Source organism: Chiloscyllium plagiosum, chromosome 5 (genome assembly GCF_004010195.1).
Source record: "Chiloscyllium plagiosum isolate BGI_BamShark_2017 chromosome 5, ASM401019v2, whole genome shotgun sequence".
Lineage (NCBI taxonomy): Eukaryota > Metazoa > Chordata > Chondrichthyes > Orectolobiformes > Hemiscylliidae > Chiloscyllium > Chiloscyllium plagiosum.
The window spans coordinates 61,494,019-61,517,089 of NC_057714.1; the positions used below are offsets into that span (position 1 = coordinate 61,494,019).

Sequence of the window (23,071 nt, forward strand, 5' to 3'; positions counted from 1 at the left end):
CAAATAACCATGTGGAGATCTAGGTCGGGGGGAACAGCGATGTAATATCACAAGTCTAGTAATCTACAGTCCCAGGCTCACATTCTGGGAACATGGGTTTGAATCCTATTTAAATTGAATAAAATTCTGGAATAAACAACTATCCTAATTTCAATCCCATAACCATTCTCGATTGATATGGAAGTGCTGGTGTTAGCCTAGGTAGGACAAGGTGAAAAACCACACCACATCCAGCACCTAATAATGGAGCAGTGCTTTGAAACCTAATGTTTTCAAATAAACCCGTTGGACTATAGTCTGGGATTGTGTGATTTTTGACATTCTTGATTGTCATTAAAAAAATACTCAGATGCTTCACTAAGTCCTTTTAGGGAGGGAATTATACTATAGCTACCTGATCTGGCCAAATTGAGACTCCAGATTCACAGTAATGTGGTTGACTCTTAACAGCCCTCTGGGCAATTATGAATGTGAAATAAAAAGCTCACATCCCATGAGCAAATAAACAAAATGCAGAAAATTAAGGTAGGCCTTCTCACCTGCTCAACTCAGCATTCATACAGCTCTGGCCTACTTTCAGAGGTGGCAGTCATGATTCCAAACCAGCCCTGACTCCAAAGCCTGGAATGTGAAGCAATGGTCTGCATATTCCTACCACAAGATAATTTCTGTAGGATGGGCAATCAGTCACACTTGGCTTATTAATACCAATTTTCCCTGAAACATTGCAGCAGTTTAAATCCTTCTAGTGACAGGCTTTCATGGCTTTAATTAGAATTATTAAATGTGTTTGTTGTTAGACAGACTCCTAACCTATTAGTGAAGGATATTTTGAGATTAAAGTGCTTTGGGAGAGATCATTCCTTGCTTGCCACAGAGCTCAGAAATCCATTCAAAACTATCTCCCACCACGTGCTGGCTGATTCTTCTTTATATTTACACTCAAAGGGGGAAAACCAAATCCAACCAGGTATGAAAAACATGGGCATTAGGGGCACCTGAACTTAAACCAAAATTTCAAAAGAAACTTAGGGAATTCAATTAAACTGTCATTATTAGGGATAATGTATCATAGTGCTGACTGACCCTAAACACCTAAGTTTCATAATCAAAACCCAACATCGTCAATTACTCCGTATTTAACATCCTTCAATAGAGTCTATCGGGTACTACCCATGGGTAGCACGTTCAATCTAATGGAGTGAAAAAGAGCAAGTGACCACTTCTCATGGGATCAAATAAGCATGTCACATATTTAAATCAGCAAGATATAGATTAGAAAAGACCTTATAGAAGCTCTCAGAAAATCTACTTGTTGACAATTTAGGACCATGCAAACCTCTGCAGCTGCTTCCTACTCATTGGTCACCAGAATGGGCAGGAAGTCAGCCAATACCTAGTTAATGAGGCCTGTTTACTAAACGTGACATTGGCTTCAATCTGATGTGGACAAGTGACAATTTAACTCTCATTCCCCTTCCCCCTCCACATTCCTGATGAAGGGCCTATGCCCGAAACGTTGACGCTCCTGCTCCTCGGATGTTGCCTGACCTGCTGTGCTTTTCCAGCGCCACTCTTTTCAACTCAAAGCTGACAGGTTCCTACTCAAGACACATGGGCTGTTAAAACTCCCCCAGATTATACCCTGCAGTTATCTATATCACCAATGCCTTTCCTTGTGAGGTAGGGGTGCCCAATCAGCATCAGATTCTCCAGCTTCGTATTCCTTTCACCCTTAAGAAACAAACTAGACTACTGATGGGTTTGTAGAAATTAAACTAATAAGTCACAGACAGCACCAAGGAGAGATGACATTCTACAGATGCAATCTTTTTTTTTAAATGAAAAAATGAAAAACTGCAGATGCTAGAAATGCAAACAGAAATTGTTGGTAAAAGCTCAGGAAGTCTGGCAAAACCTTCTTCAGAAGGGTCACTGGACCTGAAATATTAATTCCGATTTCTCTCCACAGATGCTGCCAGATCTGCTGAGTTTTTTCAGCAATTTATGTTTGTGTTTCAAGCATTTTCTTTCTCCAGGTTTGGCAGAATGTAGTACAGCTCTTGTACCCATCAATACTGTTTTCTTATTCTAGTTGGCACCCACTTCAGGGATCTATAATATGACAGGAACTGACTGAATTAGAGTGGTGCTTCAGAGAGGGGAGCTGCTACTCAATCCAATGTACTCCTATAACAGAAACAGGAATTGTCTTCTGATTTATTGTCAGTTTCTAATCAATCCTTTGTTTTGACCAGATAGCCTTTCAGAGCTAGATACATTATTTTTCCAAGAAGTTGTTTGAAAATTTAATGATTAAAAGTTTAGAAAGAAAGAAAGATTTGCAGTTATGAAGCACCTTCATTAGGGTGCAAGCTAATCAATGAAGATTTTTTTGAAATGTACTCATTGCTGTAATGTAGACAATGGGTCACCAATTTGCACATAATTTCCCACAAATACAAATGGAAATCAAGCACGAGAACAGCTCATATCAAGAAAAAGACTGGTGGAAAATTTGAAAGACTGATCGAACTCTTCCTGGACTGCTGCATTGTAATCATTCCAGCTTCATAATTAATGCTCATTATTTACTTAGCTGAGATGGTGTACGTGTGAGGCAGCACAAGAGAAGGTAGTTTACTGCCAGGTTTTAGATTTTAATGGTAATTTACTACAGGAAGCTTTAGAAAAAATATGCTTTAATTTCTGATGTAAAATTTGGTGAGTGTTCATAATTCTCCGTACGGCTGTTGGGATGTAGAAGGATATTAATATGTTAATTAGCCAATTATTCTTCCTGGCTGTCAGAATGTCCAGAGGCAATAGCAATTGTAATCCTGGATGGAGTCTCCTCAGGTCCTGAGTGAGTGATGTGGGCTATAGCAGGATGTGTGTTTGAATCAGGTAAGATATTTGATGAGGTCCAACGTGATGTCAAGGTTATCTCACCTCAGCTAACTGACGTTGCTCAGAGGCATTATGAGGTTGTCACTAGGCAGCAGTGAATTCACAATTAGTGCTGATTATTGCTTGTTAAATGCACTGTTAACCCTCCAAAATGCCACAGGTTGCAATCTTGCCAAACTTTCCATACAACATAGCCATCAAGGAAACTTGACATGGAAGCAAGAGAGAATTCTGGGCACGTTCCTTTTGCAGCTTGCTGTGATATTCCTCCATGCTGGATACTGGGCACAGACGTGGTCCTATGGCACTACCTACAAACAGGCCATGTCGAAGGATGCTGGCATCCAACATGAGCCAATCTCCAAGATCCATCATGGCACATCTCTGATCTACTATAGTACATTTATGCACTTCAATGCTGCACCAACAACGACCATTGCAATCAGGAGCAGGGACCCTTTGTGCATAAGGACATGCACCCAGCTTATGGACTGAACCAAGGTGTATCCCTGGGCTCTTCACTTGCTGTCATAGCTCACTCAATCAGAACTTACCTGGATGTTTGGCTTGCCTGTCTTGCATTTGTCTTGCCTTTTTGGGCTTGTCCCCTCAGCCAGAGGTACTGGGCTCATATTGCTACTGCCTTACTGTGCCTTTTAATGCACACACAAAGGAAAAAGGTTTGCTACAGATATCAGCAGACTTCAGTCCAGTCAACTGGTATAGCCTTTGCTCAGGGGGTCCTGGCACAGTAAGTCATGCACAGCCTCCTATATCAGTCCAGGTGCTGCTCAGGGTGGTCAAAGTAAGGATTTTCTCCACAGAAGGGTTGAGGTGCTGAATGGTGGCCAGAACATCACCTGCTTTGATTTGTTTTGCCCTATTGTGGACTGTTTGCTCTTGAAATAAGAGAGAAACAGGTATTATGGGAGATGAAAGCATATGGCACAGCTATTACTGTTAGCGCAGAGGTGTCCCAAGGGGGTGGCAACAAAGACAGTGTGCAGTATTAGTGGTGGCAGGGATTAGGGTGGGTGATGGTGAGTGTAGGCAGTAGTGAGAGTGATAGAGCATGAGCCTTGCTGTGAGATGGATGCAGCAGCAGACATAGAGTGAGCGTGAAGTATCAGAGAAAAGTGACACATTTGTTGGCAGATTGTAGAAGGGCATTGAACTTCTTCTGACAGTGTTGGGCATACCCCCACATGGCTGAGGCTGCTTCAATCAGGCTGGTAGCCTCAAATGAAGCTGGCATGGTCTGGTGTTGTCACCTCAACTTATGGTCCGGGGTGAAGAGGATATCCTGTCTGTGCACCACCTACCCAGCAAGCAGGAACTGTGCAGGGTAGCTCTGGGCTGACAGTGCTTCTCCAAGTGCACTAAGGCCTTTTAAATATGGTGCTGGTACGAGGAATGCCTGTCAATTCCGGGATCTCCTGTAAGTGTCGAGTTCTTCCAGGAACAGCAGATGGCAAGATGTGATGGAAATTGGATGTGATGTTCACGCAGAGGCTGAATCGCCAATTAATGCAAGGAGTTTGGTAAAATATGGTGAGAAAACTCTTTTGGCCTCACAATGAGAATCATTGTATGAAAGTCAACATGACTCACACTTAGCCAAAAAACCATAAGGTCCAATCCCTTGCTTTAGACTAGCAGTAAACTATCCACTTGAAATCATACACTTGGAGACCCAGCTATGAAAATGTTGGCTGAGGTTTCCTCTTGGGAAAAAGTAATTGGTTTGGGTTATTGACACTCGGCTCTCTGCTCCAAGCTTCATCATGGTGAGAACGTCCTCAAAGCCTATTTGAAAAGAATGCAACATCCCTCACTGACTGGCAGGAATCTTTTGACCAAGATCATCCAAATTGGAGAAGTATCTGTGAAGGCACCAACCATCTGGAGCATCTCCAAAAGACCCAGGCAGGGAAGGAGCATGTGAAAAGCCAAGTTTCCCACATACTTGCCTCTTCAAACACTTCATGCCCCATCGATGACATGGTGTGTGGATCCAGTATTGGGGCTGTTTAGTCACCTCAGCACCCAATGCCAGACTGGAAGAGAGTCATCCTTGGTTTTGAGGGATTGCCCTTATAAGAAGAAGACTGGTGAATACTTAAATGGAGAAGAAGTTATGCATTCTATTTCTTGAGATACAGAGAGAAAGAAGAGGTACTTATAATAATAATGTCCAGTTAGATCAACAAAATTGGAATGATCCAAAAAGGGAAATGCATTTGTCTTACACTAAAGATCACTGAGGTCTTGCATGATGAGCAGTAAATGTTAAATTAGTCAGTAATGTGGGATAGTATAGATTAGCTTATCACTTCTTTTCCTTCTTCAAGAGTAATTTGAACTTAACTGAAGCAAGTTATAATGACTATTTTGTGTGATCACCTATGCTTTTAAAAAAAGCTTACTCATTTACAGCATACCATTTTTAACAGCTAATACCGGTACATGATATATTCATATAATGGCATCAGTTCCTTATAAAATCATAACCAAAGGAAATAAATTCAGGGAAATTAGTAGATTCAAAAAATGCTTTACCTCAACAAAATAACTAAATCTGCATCACACGACAACTTTTCTAGACCAAGTGTTCCTTCTGTCCGAATGTAATGGATTTTCTCCCTGAAATAAAGTAATAGAGGAATATAGAAATTGTAAAGAAACTCATTGACCTACTATTTAATGACAGATAAAAATGAAAGCAAATTTGACCAGGACCATTTAGATATATTTCCCACTGATCAGAATTCAGCATATCTGACCCAGTAAAAGATAACTTGTTTTCACCAAATAATTCCAGAATACACCAGCATTGAGCTGATGGTGATTTAATCTGAGGGTAACCATGCCTCAGGTGAGGGGAGAAGTTAAGAAGCTGGAGCACTCATGGTAACATCAGCCAGTGCAGGAATTAAACCTGCACTATTGGTGTCACTCTGCAACCAACTGGATAGCTGTGCTGGCTGATGAATGGCTAAAACATGGGGACAAGTCATGTGATGAAGCATCCAGGAATTCCTTTAATCAAGTTTGGCAACCCTATGTCGGGGTGCAGAAATGAGTTGTGTGTATTCTTTGGTAAATAAGTTTTGTTCAGTGAAAAGTAGCTACAAAATGTAGCTTCAAATTAATTCAGAGCAGCAGACTTCTGGGCCTTTTATAAATTTCAAACTAAAAACAATGGCAGGAATGTGACCCTGTGATGGCAGGAACAGATATAATCTCTCTCTCGAGACTGCTCTATAAAATGAATACAACATGTGGATGTGGATTCAGGCAGAGTTTGCTAAGAGTCTGGAGATAATCAGTGCAACGGTGTTGCTGGATATTATCAGGCAGTGCATTAAAACAGCAGCATTTGCAGAAAAAACTGGAAACAGAGGTTTCTTTCTGCTCTTTAAATAGTAGATAAATTATCCTTTCCCAGCATAGATGATGCCCTCTTTTTAAAAGCATTCCTTCAATTCAAAGTATTTGGTCTGTCTTCATTTTTTCTGCTGGTAATTCGTTTCTGAAATATTTGTAGTTCATTTTGGTTAAGTGTTTTAAAACTCCCTAACTGAACCAAACAGCAATGCAGATAAAATCTGAGACCATTGTGTTTTGCAGCTACTACAACGTTGATACTTTGGAAAATATAATTGAGAATAGTATCAAAATACCATTAGCTTCTCTCTCTCTTGAATCAAGTTCAATGAACAGCAATTAGATGGTGCACATTCTGTCATTTACAAGATGGCGGGAGATTAGCATTAATTTGTTCTGTCAGTCCTACGGAGTGAAATAAAAATGCAGAAGGGATCTTAGCTGATGAGATGTGTATTTACCTGAGAGTGTGATTCCTGCCCAGGCTGGGCTGTCGCTCTTGCAGCATTTCAAATATGTTTGACTGACGGAGAAAAGCTACAATCTTGTCATTGTATGCTGTAATTGAGGAAAAGGAAATGACAAATGAATAATCTTAATCTTTCTCGACATCTATTTATTTTTATGTCTACTTATACTTTTGTTCCTTTAAAAACAATCTTGGAAGAAATTCCTGCCTCTTGATAGCACCCAATTCCTTATGGACTGATAGCCCTCCCAGAGCTCCACTGGACTGTCATTCCTTATTTGTGTGCCTTAACACTAAGCATTGACAGTCAATTTCTCAGTAGGGTAGAAGTATCCCAGCCTGGCCTTCTTATGCTCTCACCTGCAGTTTATAGCACCCATTCGAGATCCATAAGGAGCAGAAATACTGTTACGATTCTTCACCTTGTCAATTGTATGCCCCTCGTGGTGGTCCTGCTGCTGCACTGATTGACATTAACTAACCTGTGCAGGCTGTGTATTTAAACTGGCCTGTGCTTTGTCAGTACTGTATAGCACAAGACTACTGGTTTTGCCTTGGTATCAGTTTTGTTCAATTGGCGGTTATGTTTAAAATGTTTTAATGTACCAAAAAATAGAAGGAAATACAGGGGCCAACATAATTAATATTGTAGTGGAAGGGCCAGCCACATATCTGCTCCATCCCGGCCTAGTTTATTTTTCAATACTGGTTCTATCCAAGTTTTTAAATACTATATCATTACTTTCTCTTTTTTCACAATAGAACAAAGCAGACGCTGCAAGTGACACTGTGGAACTCAGAAAATGAGGTTAGGATCTGTGGTTGCACTTGGCTGCTGATATACTGGGAAAAAGCTCTTGGTAAAGTCGGAATAATCTTCTATGACATGCTTTAGGGAGTACAACTGTATTTCTTATAAAGTCATTAACAGTAGATTGGGGAGGCGGGGGCGGGAGGTGTAAACACAATTAGACAGAAATACAGAGTTAATGTTTTGAGTCTGATATGACTCTTCTTCTTATGACCCATTCTGAAGAAATGTCATACTTGTCTTAAAAGCTAACTCTGCTTCTCTCTCCCCAGGTGCTGCCAGGCCTGCTGAGTTTCTCCAGTACTTTCTCTTTTTAATTCAGATTTCAAGCACCTGCAATCATTTGCTTTTAAGTTGTAAGTACTCATCCCCTTACCCACTGGCACAACATCTTGATGGTGCTGACTGCGAATAGCTGCCACCAGAGTGTTGGTGGGTCTGGCAAGTAGCGAGGATCCTCGCACACGCGATACATCAGATGCCTACAGCAGAAATGCATCAGAGAGTTTAACTGAGGACTTCACCAACACTTTTAGATCTTCGTAACTCAACTATGATTGGGTAAAGCACTGTCTAAAAGAATTGGTTGCAGTGCATCGCTATCTTTAGCCACAATAATTTTAATAAAGGACATCATACAGTACAGATAAAATGTACTTCACAAGCATTTTGTACTTTAAGATTCAGCCATCATCATTTAGTAACAAACAAAGTAAAACATTGACAATAACAGAATAAACTATTCATGTTGTAACATGTCCCAAAACGTATGATATTTTCATTTCGTATTTAATTTTACTATTTAAAAACACACTAGAAAAGTTATGTACAAATGCATAGCACCAACTCAGTCACTATCTGTTACTTCTTTTAATTATTAAATAGAAATCCAAGTACAGCTAAGTTTTCAATAAGTTCTATGTGCAAAATGTAAAATACAAGTTATGAGATTTATTTAGTTTAGTACATTCTTATTAAGCAAATACCCATCATGAACTGTACTGATTGTGAGTTTGGAACTAATTAGTGTTTCATTTGAGTGTGGCCCAAAGTAAATGGATACATTGCCCTAGCACTTCACTGATCTAGGGCAATGTAGAGTACCCTTTTACTGGGGTCAGGAGGAAAAAGGATATAACAGCACATTCTTAATTTTGATAGAACATAAGAACACAAGAAATAGAACAAGAAGAAAACCATACAGCCCTTCAGCCTGCTCAATCATTCAACAAAGATTATGGTTGCTTCTCAGCCTCAACTCTACATTCTCACCTACTCCCAATATTTTCAAACCTTGGACCAAACATCTGCCGAATTGGCCCTTAAATGTATTCAACAATTGAGCATCCACAATCTTTTGATATGGAGAAACCTAAAGGTTTAAATTTTTGACTGAAGAAATTTCTCCTCATTTCAGAACTAAATGATCAGGCTGTTATCCTGAGACCAGGCACCATGTTCTAGATCCTCTGACCAGCAGAAATAAGCTCTCAGTATCTATCCTAACAAGACTCTACTTAATCTTGTAAGTTTCAATGAGATCATCTCACATTCTTCTAAACTCCACAGAGTATAAGCCAAATTATTTGGTCTTTCATGAGAAGGCAAATCTTTCATTACAGGCCATGGAGATGGATGAAACTTAGGCTTCGGAACCAGGAGTCTCCTGCATTGTCTTGAGGGTGAGACGATTGACTTCCTCTGTGCTAAATATGACTCCAACTAGTCCAGGATTTTTCACTAATTCCTTTTGATTTTTTTTTGTTGAGGATTCTGAATAATGTGCAATATCAATGAACATATCCACTTCTGATCTCATGAATGAAGCAAATGAAGACAGTGGGGCCTAGGACATACTTTGAGGAACACCTGCAGTATGTCCTGGGACTGAGATTTTTGACCCTAACAATTGCAATGATCAGAGTTTTCACGCTGATTTGTATTGAATCAATTTTGCTGGGCCTCCCGACTGGCACATTGTGCATTTTTGTCATAAGGCAGAATTTTGTCTGAGTCCTCATCAAGGCAGCAGATTTACAGAGCCAAAATGAAATATTAGTGTCGCATCATCAGTACTGAATAATTCTCTGATAAGGACTTTATGATCCTTTGTACCGGATGTCAGGTCAGCAAATCTGGAAAAACTTCCCATCAGTTTTGCTATGTAGGTTGATGACCTATGTGGCTGACCAATGAATAAAACAGGAACAAGGAGAAGACCATGTAAAAGAGTGTGAGTGCCAAGAACAAAACCCTGTTGGACACAACTGCTGATCTTAAAGGGCTCTGATGCTGTCTCATCTTAGCTGACCTTACCCATCACTTTGTCTTGGTAGCTGACCACATTGAGCAGTTTCTGTGGGCAGACAATTTTCTGCAGGAGTTTACATAGATTGTCCCAAGTCAAAAGGTTGAATGCTTTGGTAAGATCAATGAAGGTAATATATCAAATGGAATCTTCCCAGACCTTGATCAACATGAGCTAAGGTGAAAAATTTGGGGAAATTGGTTGAGGTGTTGAATGACTTTGAAACCAAAAATGTTGTATTTTCCAACCAAGTCTTGGATGTCAAAATGACTTGCTGTCTAGTTAACAGTGAGAGGCCAATTAATATGGATTAGAATGCTTTGTCACCCTCATTACTATCTAATCTTGCCTTATCAATATAGAATATTATCTGGCAGAAGGCCATGGTCAGTTTGTCAGATCCAGTATAAACAGTCAGGGGATTCCAGCATCATTGGTTAGGGAGCTGCATGCACAGCAGACAGGTTTCCAAGCAGCCATCAGTTGCAGGGAAAAAGTGAGCACTGCAGTTGTTGGAGATCAGAGTCGAAGAGTGTGGTGCTAGAAAAGTACAGCCAGTCAAACAGCATCCAAGGAGGAGGAGAAGGAGGAGATTGATTCCTGATAAAGGGGTTATGCCTGAAACATCGATTCCCCTGCTCCTCGGATGCTGCCTGACCGGTTGTGATTTTCCAGCATGACACTCTTCGACAGTTGCAGCTCTCCAAGTCAGTTACGGGAATGAGCCACTGTCAGTTCTGGGGGACAGCTCAATCAGCATCAAGAGGGCGTCAACCAACATTGTTGTGTTTGGGAAGTGCGGGCTGGGGAGATTCAATGCTAGTTATAGGATGCAGCGATTTGGGATGCATAAGGGACAACGACCATGAATGGTGAAATTCGAAATGGACGTGGGAGATTTATAGGTGAGGGAAACACAGGTCATATTTGGTGCAATGAATCCTAGTGAAATCCACTACCACCTCACCACTGTGTCGTCAGTGGGATAGTGTGCAACACAATGGTGGGCAGGACTAACCTGTCGTAACAGGCCTCAGTGGAGGAGGAACAGAATTGCAGTCATGCTTAGAGGTGCTTGGTGGAAATATGTGGGGGTTCAGTCCTGTTGAGCTATCCAAGGAGTGTGCAGGTAGCAGGGGACATGGAGTTGAGGTGGCAGTGGACTTCACTAGGATTCATTGTGCCAAGCCTGACCTGTATTTCCTTTTGTGTTCTCTCGTCGTGAATGGTAAATGGCTGTGACTGCACCCGGAATGGGTAGAGTCAGGGTTAACATCCAGGCTCAACCTCTGAGTGACTCAACTACCCTTCAAGGGGGAATTGCATCAACCATGCATTTGCAGAATTCAGGTTGAAGTCATTTGCAATCATGTCATAATGCATGTGAAATACCTGCATTGTATATCCGTGTAGTGTGCAAATACTGGTTACAATCAATCTTGACCTTGCCATTGATCCTTGCAGGTTAAAGATAGATATCTTCATGGAGAAGAGTTCAATACACCTGCAGGATTTGCGAGCTCCTACTGTTTATTTGCCTTAGCTCTAGTGCTGCACTCATTGGAAAAAGATCCAATGTCAATGCTCCATGTCTCACTAAATGTATCCAAAGCCATCAACTGTGTGTGATGTGAATGCTGACTGCATAGATTATTAAATAAATACTTGTTCTATTCCTTATGTTCCCCTTCCAGGATCATTGCCAGTATTACTGATTGATGCAGTCACTGGTGTCATCATCATAGTTTCTGCACTTCACCAAAGTTGCAGAGAAGGTGAGGAGGAACAGATGAGCCATGAGCCCAGAATCAACATCAATTTTCACATAAAGAGATTGTAGCTTAAGATCTCCTCAGGATGCCCAGGAAATACAAGAGATCCAGGATTTATTTTATTCTACGTTATTTGCTTTGAATCCATGAGGTGAAATGTTGGTGTGGACTGAGGATGTCCCAACTCACTGTCCACAGAATGATGTTCGGTGCTGTGTGAAGTCTGTGTCCTGGGTGGTGATCCTAATCCAGTTCCCTATATGCAATGGCCCCATATTGAACAGTGATAAGATGCTGGGTTACAATCCAAAAGAAGAGACTTGGAGGCTGTAAGAGGAAATGTGTCTAATGGTCTGCATATCTAGTTAATGGGGTGACGTTTGAATGATGGAATGAGAAAATTCTTTCCACCTCATGGAGAGAAACTCCCGATGAAACTCAATCAAACTGACAGCCAATTTCTGGTAAGGTCCAAGTTATAGTATTACGTTTATGGCATTTCAGTTGCTGGACTGAGAAGCTCATCAGTTGTAGGGTCTTTCAGTGCTGAAGCTGTACTGGGGTTTGGGATAGATGCATTAGGCCAAACACTCTGACAAAGCCAAATGCTTTTGCCATGATTCTCAGGAGGGCAATGACTTGAGTAGTTATTGCATTCAGTTCATTCACCCTGGATAAAGGTCACAGTCCTTTAATCACACAGGTCCTGGTGCTCCCTTCATCCAGCAGAGACAGAGTTGATGGGAGTGTTGGTTTCCCATGTTTGATGAGTTCATGGGCTATAACGTCAGCAGCTGGAGATTTGTGCATTGCAAGTACATCAGTAGCTCTCCTAAACTCCTTCACTGCAGAGTCACTGTCCTACGTGCAGTGTCTAACTTCCTTGATGATTGACGTGGCCAAACAAGGGTCCTCTAAGACTCTCAACCCATTACTGCTCTGATTAACCCAATGGCAAATGTGTCAGCTGATTTGTAGCCTTCCTGGAAGTAAATTGTCATTTGATGCGAAGAGGAGGCTATTGATTTAACGCAAGCAGTACTCATCGAAGGCATGGTCATTAGGTTGGGGCATGTTGCATTTCTGCTGAGAGCCAACACCACCTGCCATTATTTCTGAACCTTCAACTCCTTTCTCCCAGTGGCCCCACCTTTGGAAACCCTTCCTACGCACATTTTGCACAAATTATTTATGCTATTCCTAGATTCTTGGATTCTGGCATTATTCTCCGGCAGCAGCCATGGGCTCCTCTGGGGTGCTGCAGGAATTGGTGGCCTCTGATTAACCGGAAGCCTCTTATGGGCAGGGACTTAATATCAAAGAAAGGCCCTGGCCTAAGACCCAATGGGCCTCCCTAAAAGAAACAGCATCAAACTCTTGAAGGCTATTAACCAGCTGCCAAGACCCATCTCATTAATGGGACATTCAAAACTATAAATGTGTTTAGAGTTTGATATAATATAGCATTACCACCTCATTGCTGAGATCATCCAGCCAGTATTGCTCTGTTCTCTACTGGCTTGACACTTATGAAGTTGACCTCTATGGAGATTTTTCCTGTGCCGTTGTTACCTATCCTTTGCAAAAAGTAACTTAGTGGTCTAGTCCACATGTGGTATCCTCAGTGGTAATGATCTGACCTTGGGAATGGTAAACAGTTTAATATCACAGGACATTTTATACTATAATAACTTTTGATCATTCAGAACACAAGTCTAACACATACGTACCTCTCCTGCGCTGTAACTGCGTAGGCGCTGCAGATGTTGTCTATGTGTTAAATGATTTGGCAGACGCCCATTTTGAAGTGGAAGTCTAGGATCAATAAATGTTGTTGCTCGACTGTTGTGATCAACAAAAAATGACTGCAATGGAGAATATTTCCATTAGGAGAGCAGCATTCCTCACTTATTAATTCAGATATGTTAGAGGGTAATAAACAATGCTATAGTGTTTACTTATTTAACCAACACAATATATTAAACTACATTTTCTTATGTAATGATTTATGTAAGTGCAGGACAAGTGAGACAGAGTAGTTGAATTTGGAAATGGTGAGCACTGATATTTATTATATATAAGTTGAAGCATTATTAAATTTGTTTTTCAGTCATTATAATAGATCAGATGATTTATTTGTACAAAATGGATTAAAACCCCTGTTAAAATAAAAAGGAATAAAATGAGCATTGCACAGAGTAAGTACATAAAATTACATGTAACAGAAAAGTTACAGCATCCCAACTAGTCATTGCCAGTCATTAGGCTCCACACAAGCCTTTCTCAACCCTTTCAGTAGACCCTTTTGTAGCTTTTGCTGTCATGTGCTTCCCAACGACCTTCGGTTTTGATCTACTTTGTGTAGTTTGGCTTAATAAATACGTGCTCACAAACTTATATATGCACATTAGTATGTACACTGAACATAAAGATATTGTATAAATTATTTAAACTTCTAGGCATATAGGAAGAGGTGTTGACTGTTTTGCCTAATGAGTCTGTTCTGAAATTGACTGCAATAGTGCTTAATCTGAAACCTAGCTCCAAATACCTGTTTTTACTCTGACCTACCAAGTACTTCCAGCATTTTCTGACTTTATTTCATAATTCCTGCATCTGCAATTTTTTACTTTTGTATGGAATTAAACTAATATTTACATTTTATCTGCACTCAGAAATGCAGCAAAGAAGCACTGTAGGCTGAATTGAACTGGGCAAAGAGTATCACATTATACTGATTCTAAATTGTAAGTATGTTGCATGCAGAGTATTGTGGAAACTAAACTTTTTGAAAGGTTGAGGGTTGCAGATTAAACACATGCTTTATCTTGCTCGACTGGTTAGCAAAAGTACAATAAATAATTCAATACTGGCTATTCTTTCAATAACATTATCCTGCAGAAATATTCCATTGTCTAGAGCCTGGCCTTTCTTACCTTGCCCTGTTGATCTGTCTTTATTTCCCAACCTCTAGGTAGTTCTAGCTGTGTATCAGCAAACATATTCAGGAAAGTCACCAAATCCCTGTTATGTTGATACCGCTCAAAATTCCAGGCATCTCTACGGATTTTCAGAATCATATGCTTCAAGCAACTGCTATTGGTAAATATTCGATAGGCACTCTGTGAATGAAAGAAATTGTTTGAACAGGTCTGTTTATGCCACTCTCTGAAAGCAAAAGTAAATTATTGCTGTGGTTCACTAGTAAATCACATTCATTGTCTAGAAGATGACCAATGCTTTGGAGTGTATTAAGAAGCGAATACTACAAGGTTTGTTGTAATTTGGCATTGAATGTAAGACAGTTTAAGAAAGTTAGAAAGAATATGAATTAACATAATGCCCTTCATGTCATCATTCTTTCCCACATTGTTTCAAAACCAGTTAAATACTTTAGTAGCCATTATCATATTATAGGAATGTGTACCAACCAGCTTACACACAGCAAGGCCCCAGAAAAGACAATTAGATAACGAGCAGCTAATGTTGTTTCTTGATTCTTTTAAGGATAAGTGTGGACCAGGATTCAAGAGGATTCAAGTAGACTATTTTAGAAAAGTGCTGTTTTCACCCAAAATGGCACATGGGCCTTTGTGGGCGGCACGGTGGCACAGTGGTTAGCACTGCTGCCTCACAGCGCCAGAGACCCGGGTTCAATTCCCGCCTCAGGTGACTGACTGTGTGGAGTTTGCACGTTCTCCCCGTGTCTGTGTGAATTTCCTCCGGGTGCTCTGGTTTCCTCCCACAGTCCAAAGATGTGCAGGTCAGGTGAATTGGCCATGCTAAATTGCCCATAGTGTTAGGTAAGGGGTAAATGTAGGGGTATGGGTGGGTTGCGCTTCGGCGGGGCGGTGTGGACTTGTTGGGCCGAAGGGCCTGTTTCCACACTGTAAGTCATCTAATCTAAAAAATAAATTAAGCCCCTATCTCATCTGAGCTGCAGGACAATATCTGACGGGGCAATATTCCCTCAGTATTGTACTCAAGTGCAGCCTAGATTATGTGTTCAAATTTAACAACATCTGGAGATGTACTGCTTCCATTCTTCTCAAGAAGCTCAGTGAAACTCAAACTGCAGAGATTATATATCATGTGATTGTGGTTCAGAGGCACTCTGTGATTTATACGGCAGTATTATTATCATGTTTGCATTGTAATGTAGATAATATCACACTTTGTTCATGGTATGGTAAGAAATGAGAATATGGTAAGTGTCAAATGAAGAAAAGCGTGAGCAGTTTCTGAAAGTTATCTGAGCTGGAGGATGTTTTACTGTCTCAAAATAGTTCTGATTTTATTCTATTGTATTTGATGTATGTGACTAACAGATCTGATGCTGTTGGCTGATGAGGTACTGGTGAAGAATATGACTGAAAGTGAAAAGGAGCTAGGGACTTACAAGCCACATTAGAAGGTGGCAATAATTTGAGCACTGCAGTGCAGGAAGGAATTAAATAACTGGACCAGTCACAACCTAAACCCAACATGCCATCTGTAATACATTCCTATAGGAATTGGAATTGGTTCATATTTCTGGAAGCTTAACTGCAGTTCAGTGCAAGATAACAGCTTGGTAACGGCAACCTTCCACACATAGCTAAGATTTTAATGTAGTCTGCACATCTTTGAAGCTTTGCCTTCAGACACACAGCATTTTAAATACAAGCAAGAGAAATCATATACGTTTCTCTTTGTAAAATAAAAGTGCTACAGTCTTATGTTTTAATTTGGGGAACCCTCCAACCATAGATGTGCCAACGGTATTTGTTTTTCAGAAATTAAATATTTGAACACTGCTGGCAGTAAAATTTAAAACTGATTGATAACTCTAATGGGAGAAAACATGTAGTAAAGCAAATAAACAGATAAAACTTAAGTGTTCTCCAACTTATCTTGGATTTTATCTGAATTTATTAATATTACACTGCGATATGCATAATGGGTCAGTATGAAAAGGTGAACTCAGTTCCTTTCAATTTATTGTACAGGGTTAGTCTTGTTTGTCAAGCTGTCAACTGTTTTGTATTGTGTTGGAGTATTCCAGTATTAGAAAAATAAATCAAGGAATCCTTTCTCATGAAGGATAATAATTTTACAGGAAAACACATCCAAATAGTTTCGTACAGTAGCAGCAGAGTGATGCAGAAGACAGAAGATGCAACAGTGTAACAGCGCAAAATAATGTAAAAGGAATGATGTAGCAGAATAAGAGAAGAGCAATTATAAAGCACAGTGAATCAGAATATAAGAATGAAGAAATCATGAGCATAGAATGAACTGCATAGTGATTTTGATCATACAGGAAAGCAACCACACAATAATCTAACGGCTTAATGCTGAAATCATAAGACAGTTATGTGCATAGCAATGCCAAATAATGCAGAATTCTTAAAATTATTATATACAGTTACACACTAACTTTTGAATTTTGAAATTACCAGGAAATATAACAATTGCAGGGATTCAGCAGGATACTTACATTGTTTGAATGGAGCACAGTGAAGAACTCAGGATTTGTAATAAATTTGACAGTTGGAGACTGCAGTAACATGTTAACCTTCTGGGAACTCACAGGAGACAAAGATCCTTCTCGCCTCAGTTCTAGCAAAATGAAGAATCAAATATTATTCCGTAAATATTATTCCTTAAATAGAAAATCACTGAGAAATATATTCATTTTGGAGATAAGGATTTAAAAATAATAAAATTGAATTGTATTTCATTTTGTGGTGCTGAGTGTATAAGATAACCTAACATATATCGATGAGGAGTTCTTGAGCAGGCAAAGGGGTTATTCCTTAGAAACAAAAGTAACTTCCCTTTGTACTAAGAGTATGGAAAACATTAATTGAAGAGGACTGGTGCCTTGCATTTTATGGCTGGGAGGATTTATTTTCACTCAACTTCCATACATGTCTGATAGGAAAAAGTGAGGACAGCAGGTGCTGGAGATCAGTGTTATGAGTGTGATGCTGGAAAAGCACAGCCAGTCAGGCAGCATCCGGGGAACAGGAGAATCGACATTTTGAGCATAAGCCCTTCATCAGGAATGGTTTATGCCCTGATGAAGGCCTTATGCCTGAAACATCGATTCTCCTGCTCCTTGGATGCTGCCTGACTGGCTGTGCTTTTCCAGCATCACACTCTCCACTTTCATACATGCCATTTTGGTTGCAGAATTGGTCAATGATTCACAATTACTACGTGAGAAATCTGTCACTGTTTATTTCATCTGAACAGAGTCTGTTTGAGTTCAACCTTCCACCACATTAGTGGTTCCATTCAATTGATTGATTGTCATGTGTACTAAAATACAGTGAAAAGCCTCATTTATGAGCAGCACAGGCAAATCATAGTAAGCAGGGATGTACAGATCAAAGATTGTAAAAATAAACTTGGCAGAGGCATACTGATTACATTGCACAGGGCATACGCTAGGCAAGATCAACATTAGCAAGATCAGCAAAGAGACCGCATCATTATGGTCAGAAGTGAGGATGTTTGCTGACGACTTCACCTTGTTCAATCCCACTTGCAGTTCCTCAGATTATCTCAGATAATGAAGCAGGGTGCACAATCTCAGTAACTTCCAGGCTTGGGTTGATACGTGACAAGTAACACTTACACCACACAAATTCTAGGCAATGACCATTTCCAACAAGAGTGAGTCTTACTACATCAGTGACATTCATTACTATTATCATCACTGACTCCCCAACATCAACATCTGGCGTAAAAATTGAAAGAGCTGTTGATGTTGTAAATCAGAAACAAAAACAGAAGTTGCTGGAAGAGCTCAGAAAGTCTGGCAGCATCAATGAAGAGAAATCAAAGTTAACGTTTTGGGTCTGGTGACCCTTCCTCAGAATGAAACCTAGTTCTGGGAAGGGTCACTGGACTAGAAACATTAACTCTGATTTCTCTTCACAGATGCTGTCAGTCCTGCTGAGCTTTTCCATTAAGTTTGGTTTTTGTTTCTGATCAACATCCTGAGAATTGCCATTGACTAGAAACTTATTTGAAGCAGCCACATAAATACTTGGCTAAAGAAGTGGGTCAAAGGCTGAGATGTCTGTGGGATGTGAGTCACATGATGACTATCGGAAGCCTGTCTATCACCTTCAAGGCACAATTCAGGAATGTGATGGAATATTCTCTACGTGATTAGATGAGTATAGCTCACAAGAAGCTCAACAAAATGCAGGACAAAGCAGCTGCTTGATCAGCACCCTATCCACCATCTTGAACTTTCACTCACTCCACCTCCAGCACACAGAGGCAGCATGCATTGCATCCATAATATACACTTGTCACTAAAGCATCTTCAATTACATTTTCCAAACTCATGTCCTTTACCACCTAGAAGGACAAGGGTAGCAAGTTCCATTCCAGGTTACACAACAACGTATCTTGCAAATGTATCATCATTCCTTTGTTGTCATTGGAATTCTTTCCTTAACCTTGTTGTGGGAGGACCTACTCCTCATGGACTATAGTGTTTCAAGAAGCCAGCTCACTGCCTCTTTCTCAAAGTTACAAAGGATGAGCAATAAACATGGGCCCCTCCAGCGAATTCAAAATGAACAAATAAACAAAATACAATGGAGGCTTTCCAAACAGGTTGTGTTTATGGAAAAGTCAAAAATATAAATGTACTGAAAACAATTCAAACTGTGCCAGATCAAACATGTACTGGGTTTAGCACTTGTTCCAAATGTCAACTCAGTGTTATGTTTAGAGCACTAATTCCCTCAAGTATATGCATGAACCCATTAGAATTTAACGTTTCAGTAGACAGGTTTTCTGCTATTTGTATCTAGCACTTTTGTAGTAATCAACATTCAAAACTATTAATCATTTGACCTTCCCTGGTGGTCTAGTGACAAGGATTTGATGTTCTGACAGCCATGGCCTAGGTTTTTTTCCTGGTCAGGAAATGCAAGTTTATATCTGGGTGGCATAGTGGCACAGTGGTTAGCACTGCTGCCTCACAGCACAAGGGACCTGGGTTCAATTCCAGGCTTGGGTAACTGTTTGTGTGGAGTTTGTAAGTTATCCCTGTGTCTGTGTGGGTTTGCTCCCACAGTCCAAAGATGTACAGTTTAGGTGGTTTGGCCTTACTAAATTGTCAAGGGATATGCAGGCTAGGTGAATTAGCCATGGAAAATGAGAGGATGGGGGTCTGGGTGGAATGTTGAAAATAAAATCCCTAAGGAAAAATGGGGTGGCATGGTAATATAGAAGTTAGCAATGCTGCCTCATAGCATTAGGGACCAAGGTTTGATTTTATACTTGGGCGACTGTGTGGAGTTTATATATTCTTCCCGTGTCTGCATGGGTTTCCTCTGGGTGCTCTGGTTTCCTCCCACAGTCCAAAGATGTGCAGGTTAGGTAGATTGGCCATGCTAAATTGCTCATAGTGTTCACGGATGTGCAGGCTAGGTGAATTAGTTTTGGGAAATGTAGGATTGCAATGATGGAGGAGGAGTGGGGGAGGTCTGGGTGGGATGCTCTTCAGAGGCTCAGTGTGCACTTGATGGGCCAAAAGGCCTGCTTCCACACTGTAGGGATTCTATGATATGTTACAGGATATAAAACAGTTCTGAAACATCTGCAGTGACTCTAGGTTGCAAATGATTGATTCCAACTGCTGCAGTTCCAGGCCTGTCAGTATGTGCACTACCCCACACGAGGTACTAAAAGAAACAAGCAGCTCACGTTTCCCCTGTGATTACTTTCATCTTTTTGTCCATTCTGTTTCCAAGCCTACAGGAGTAGTCTTTTCCTTTCTGAACTAACACTGACTTTTAGGAATTGACATACTTTGCTGGGTTCTTCACATGATCATGGCTCATTTATATGGCATGAAGCTTTGGGAAAACATAGTGAAAAGCACGGTTAATTACATTAAATGATCAAATGAAGGATCACAAGAGTCACAGCACAAGGTCTTGTTGAGAATCCAACTAATGTTTCTAGGATACATTAACCATAATAATTATTCCTGAGGGAACAGAGTATCTGGATGTTATGTTTGGATTCGCACATGTGAATGGTTTCTGAGGCTAACGTTACTTTAACAAATATATATTTGATATTATTACAAACCTGTATTTGGTTGTAAGATCTCTGCAGTAGCTTCATCTTCTGACCTGTCTGTTGCAATTGTCCGCTGGATGTTCTGATACCTGTTATCAAATCAGAGAGAGAATGGGATTATTGAAATATAGAATATCTTACTGAGTTATGTCTTATATCTTGGAGTCAGAAGAAGAGATTGTCAGAAGTGTCATTGCAGTAACAGATTGGGATGAGTTAAATCATTGCCACGATATCATAAATCATAGACAACACTTGTGACCTGAAAGAGTAACCATCATTGAAATGTATATCTCCAATCATTGCCCTATTTATTTCTCCTGCTCTCAATACAGTGCAGGCAGGCCTTAAACATGCTCTACAATCTGAACATTTTATCTCCGACCTGGGTATCCTGTTGCGAGGAGGCAACTTCACCATCTCCGAGATTAAGGAGGAGGTGGTGGGTGGGCGCCTCCTCGTCACCGACGTCATGTACAGGAATGCTCCCCTGAGACTGATTAATGTGTACGCCCCAGTGGGTAAGAGTGAACGGTTGGCCATCCTACAGCAGCTTCCACTGTTGCTGGCTACGGCCAGGCCAGTCATTCTGGTTAGAGACTTCAACTGTATCATTGATGCAGATGGACGATCCGGCGGGGGGGGACAGTAAACTGGACGCCACATCCAGAGCCCTGATGGACACGGTAAAAGATGCCAAGCTGCACGATGTCTTCAGTACCCCTGCAGACGGAGCGCTGTGTAGATACACCTGGTCATGGGCAGACGGGTCTATCCGCTCAAGGATAGATTACCTGTTTGTGTCCCGAACGCTCTCGGTCAGACCCACCAACGTCAAGCCAGTGTTCTTCTCTGACCACTGCCTCCTGCTGGCCGACTGTCACCTACGGACGAGCAGCGGGCTGGTAAGGGAACGTGGAAGCTGAACACAAAGCTGTTGACCCCGGGAGACAATGAGGAGCTCAAGAGGGACTACGCAGGTTGGAGAACTGTGAAGCCCCTCTTTGAGTCTCCAGCGGACTGGTGGGAAACAGTAAAAGGGAACATCAGGAGGTTCTTCATCCTCAAAGGTGTTCAGGAGGCGAGAGAGAGGTGGGGAAAACTGTGCCAGCTCCAGGAAAGTATGCAGAACCTTCTCCTGCTGGAGACAATGGGGGTCGATGTCACGGAGGACCTCAAGGAGGTGAAGGGCCAGCAAGCCTCGCTCTTTGCCTCGGAGGCCTCCAAGATAATCTTCCGGTCCAGAGTCCGCTCGGTGGAGCAGGATGAGACATGCTCACATTTCTTCTTCCAGAAGGTGCACAAAGAGAGCTCCGTGCTCAGCAAACTGAAGGGAGAAGATGGCTCGATAACATCATCTCAGGCTGACGTCATGAGGATCAGTAAATCCTTCTATGCCAGTCTGTATGACGCGAAGCCGACCGACAGCACGGCCTCCCAGTCATTCCTGTCCTCTATCACGGAGGTCTTAGACGACAGACCGCGGGAGAGGCTGGACCAGCCACTATCTCTGGACGAGCTAACCAAGGCCCTCGAGTCCTTCGAAAAGAATAAAACTCCCAGAAGTGATGGCTTACCAGTCAAGCTCTATTCTGCTCTGTGGGACTTGATTGGCCAGGACTGGAGGTGTATGTCAGTATGCTTCGGGAAGGTACCATGAGTGAATCCATGAGGAAGGGCATCATCACCCTCATCTACAAGCGGAAGGCGGAGAGGGAGGAACTCAAAAATTGGAGACCAATCTCACTGTTGAATGCAGATTACAAAATTCTGTCAAAGGTAATCGCCAACCGGGTCAGGTCTGCTCTAGGGTCGGTGATTCACCCTGACCAAACCTGTGCTGTACCGGGCAGGAAGATCGCTGAGAGTCTCGCACTCCTCAGGGGTACGATCGTCTACATGCAGGACAGAGAGTTGGACATCAGCCTGGACCAGGAGAAAGCCTTTGACAGGATATCACACAGGTATATGAGAGATGTTCTCTCCAAAATGGGCTTTGGGGAGGGAATCTGCAATTGGGTCAGACTGCTCTGCACCAACATTGTCAGTGCAGCCTCAATCAATGGGTGGGAATCAGATAGCTTCCCAGTCAGATCTGGAGTCAGGCAGGGCTGCCCTCTCTCTTCTGCCTTGTTTGTGTGCTGTATAGAGTCATTTGCCAAGTCCATCAGGAAGGATGCGAGCCTGAGAGGGGTGACTATTCCTGGCAGCGGGGGCCTGCAAGTTAAGGCCTGCCTGTACATGGATGATGTCGCCGTTTTCTGCTAGGATCCGCTGTCCGTGCGCAGACTCATGTGCATATGTGACCAGTTTGA

The 23,071-nt window shown here is 41.4% G+C and overlaps 1 protein-coding gene across 7 annotated transcripts in view; it reads right to left on the minus strand.

The window, feature by feature from the left end:
• Positions 1–23,071, minus strand: part of LOC122549923 (E3 ubiquitin-protein ligase HECW1-like) — a 462,631-nt gene that overhangs the window by 135,960 nt on the left and 303,600 nt on the right. For all 7 annotated transcript variants that reach the window (XM_043690154.1, XM_043690160.1, XM_043690156.1 and 4 more), the window contains 7 exons: positions 20,766–20,845; positions 17,137–17,258; positions 14,594–14,779; positions 13,388–13,522; positions 7,954–8,059; positions 6,759–6,855; positions 5,470–5,553 (listed from right to left, as the gene is read on the minus strand). In XM_043690154.1, the coding sequence (XP_043546089.1) occupies positions 5,470–5,553; positions 6,759–6,855; positions 7,954–8,059; positions 13,388–13,522; positions 14,594–14,779; positions 17,137–17,258; positions 20,766–20,845 (810 nt within the window). The remainder of the gene's footprint in view (positions 1–5,469; positions 5,554–6,758; positions 6,856–7,953; positions 8,060–13,387; positions 13,523–14,593; positions 14,780–17,136; positions 17,259–20,765; positions 20,846–23,071) is intronic.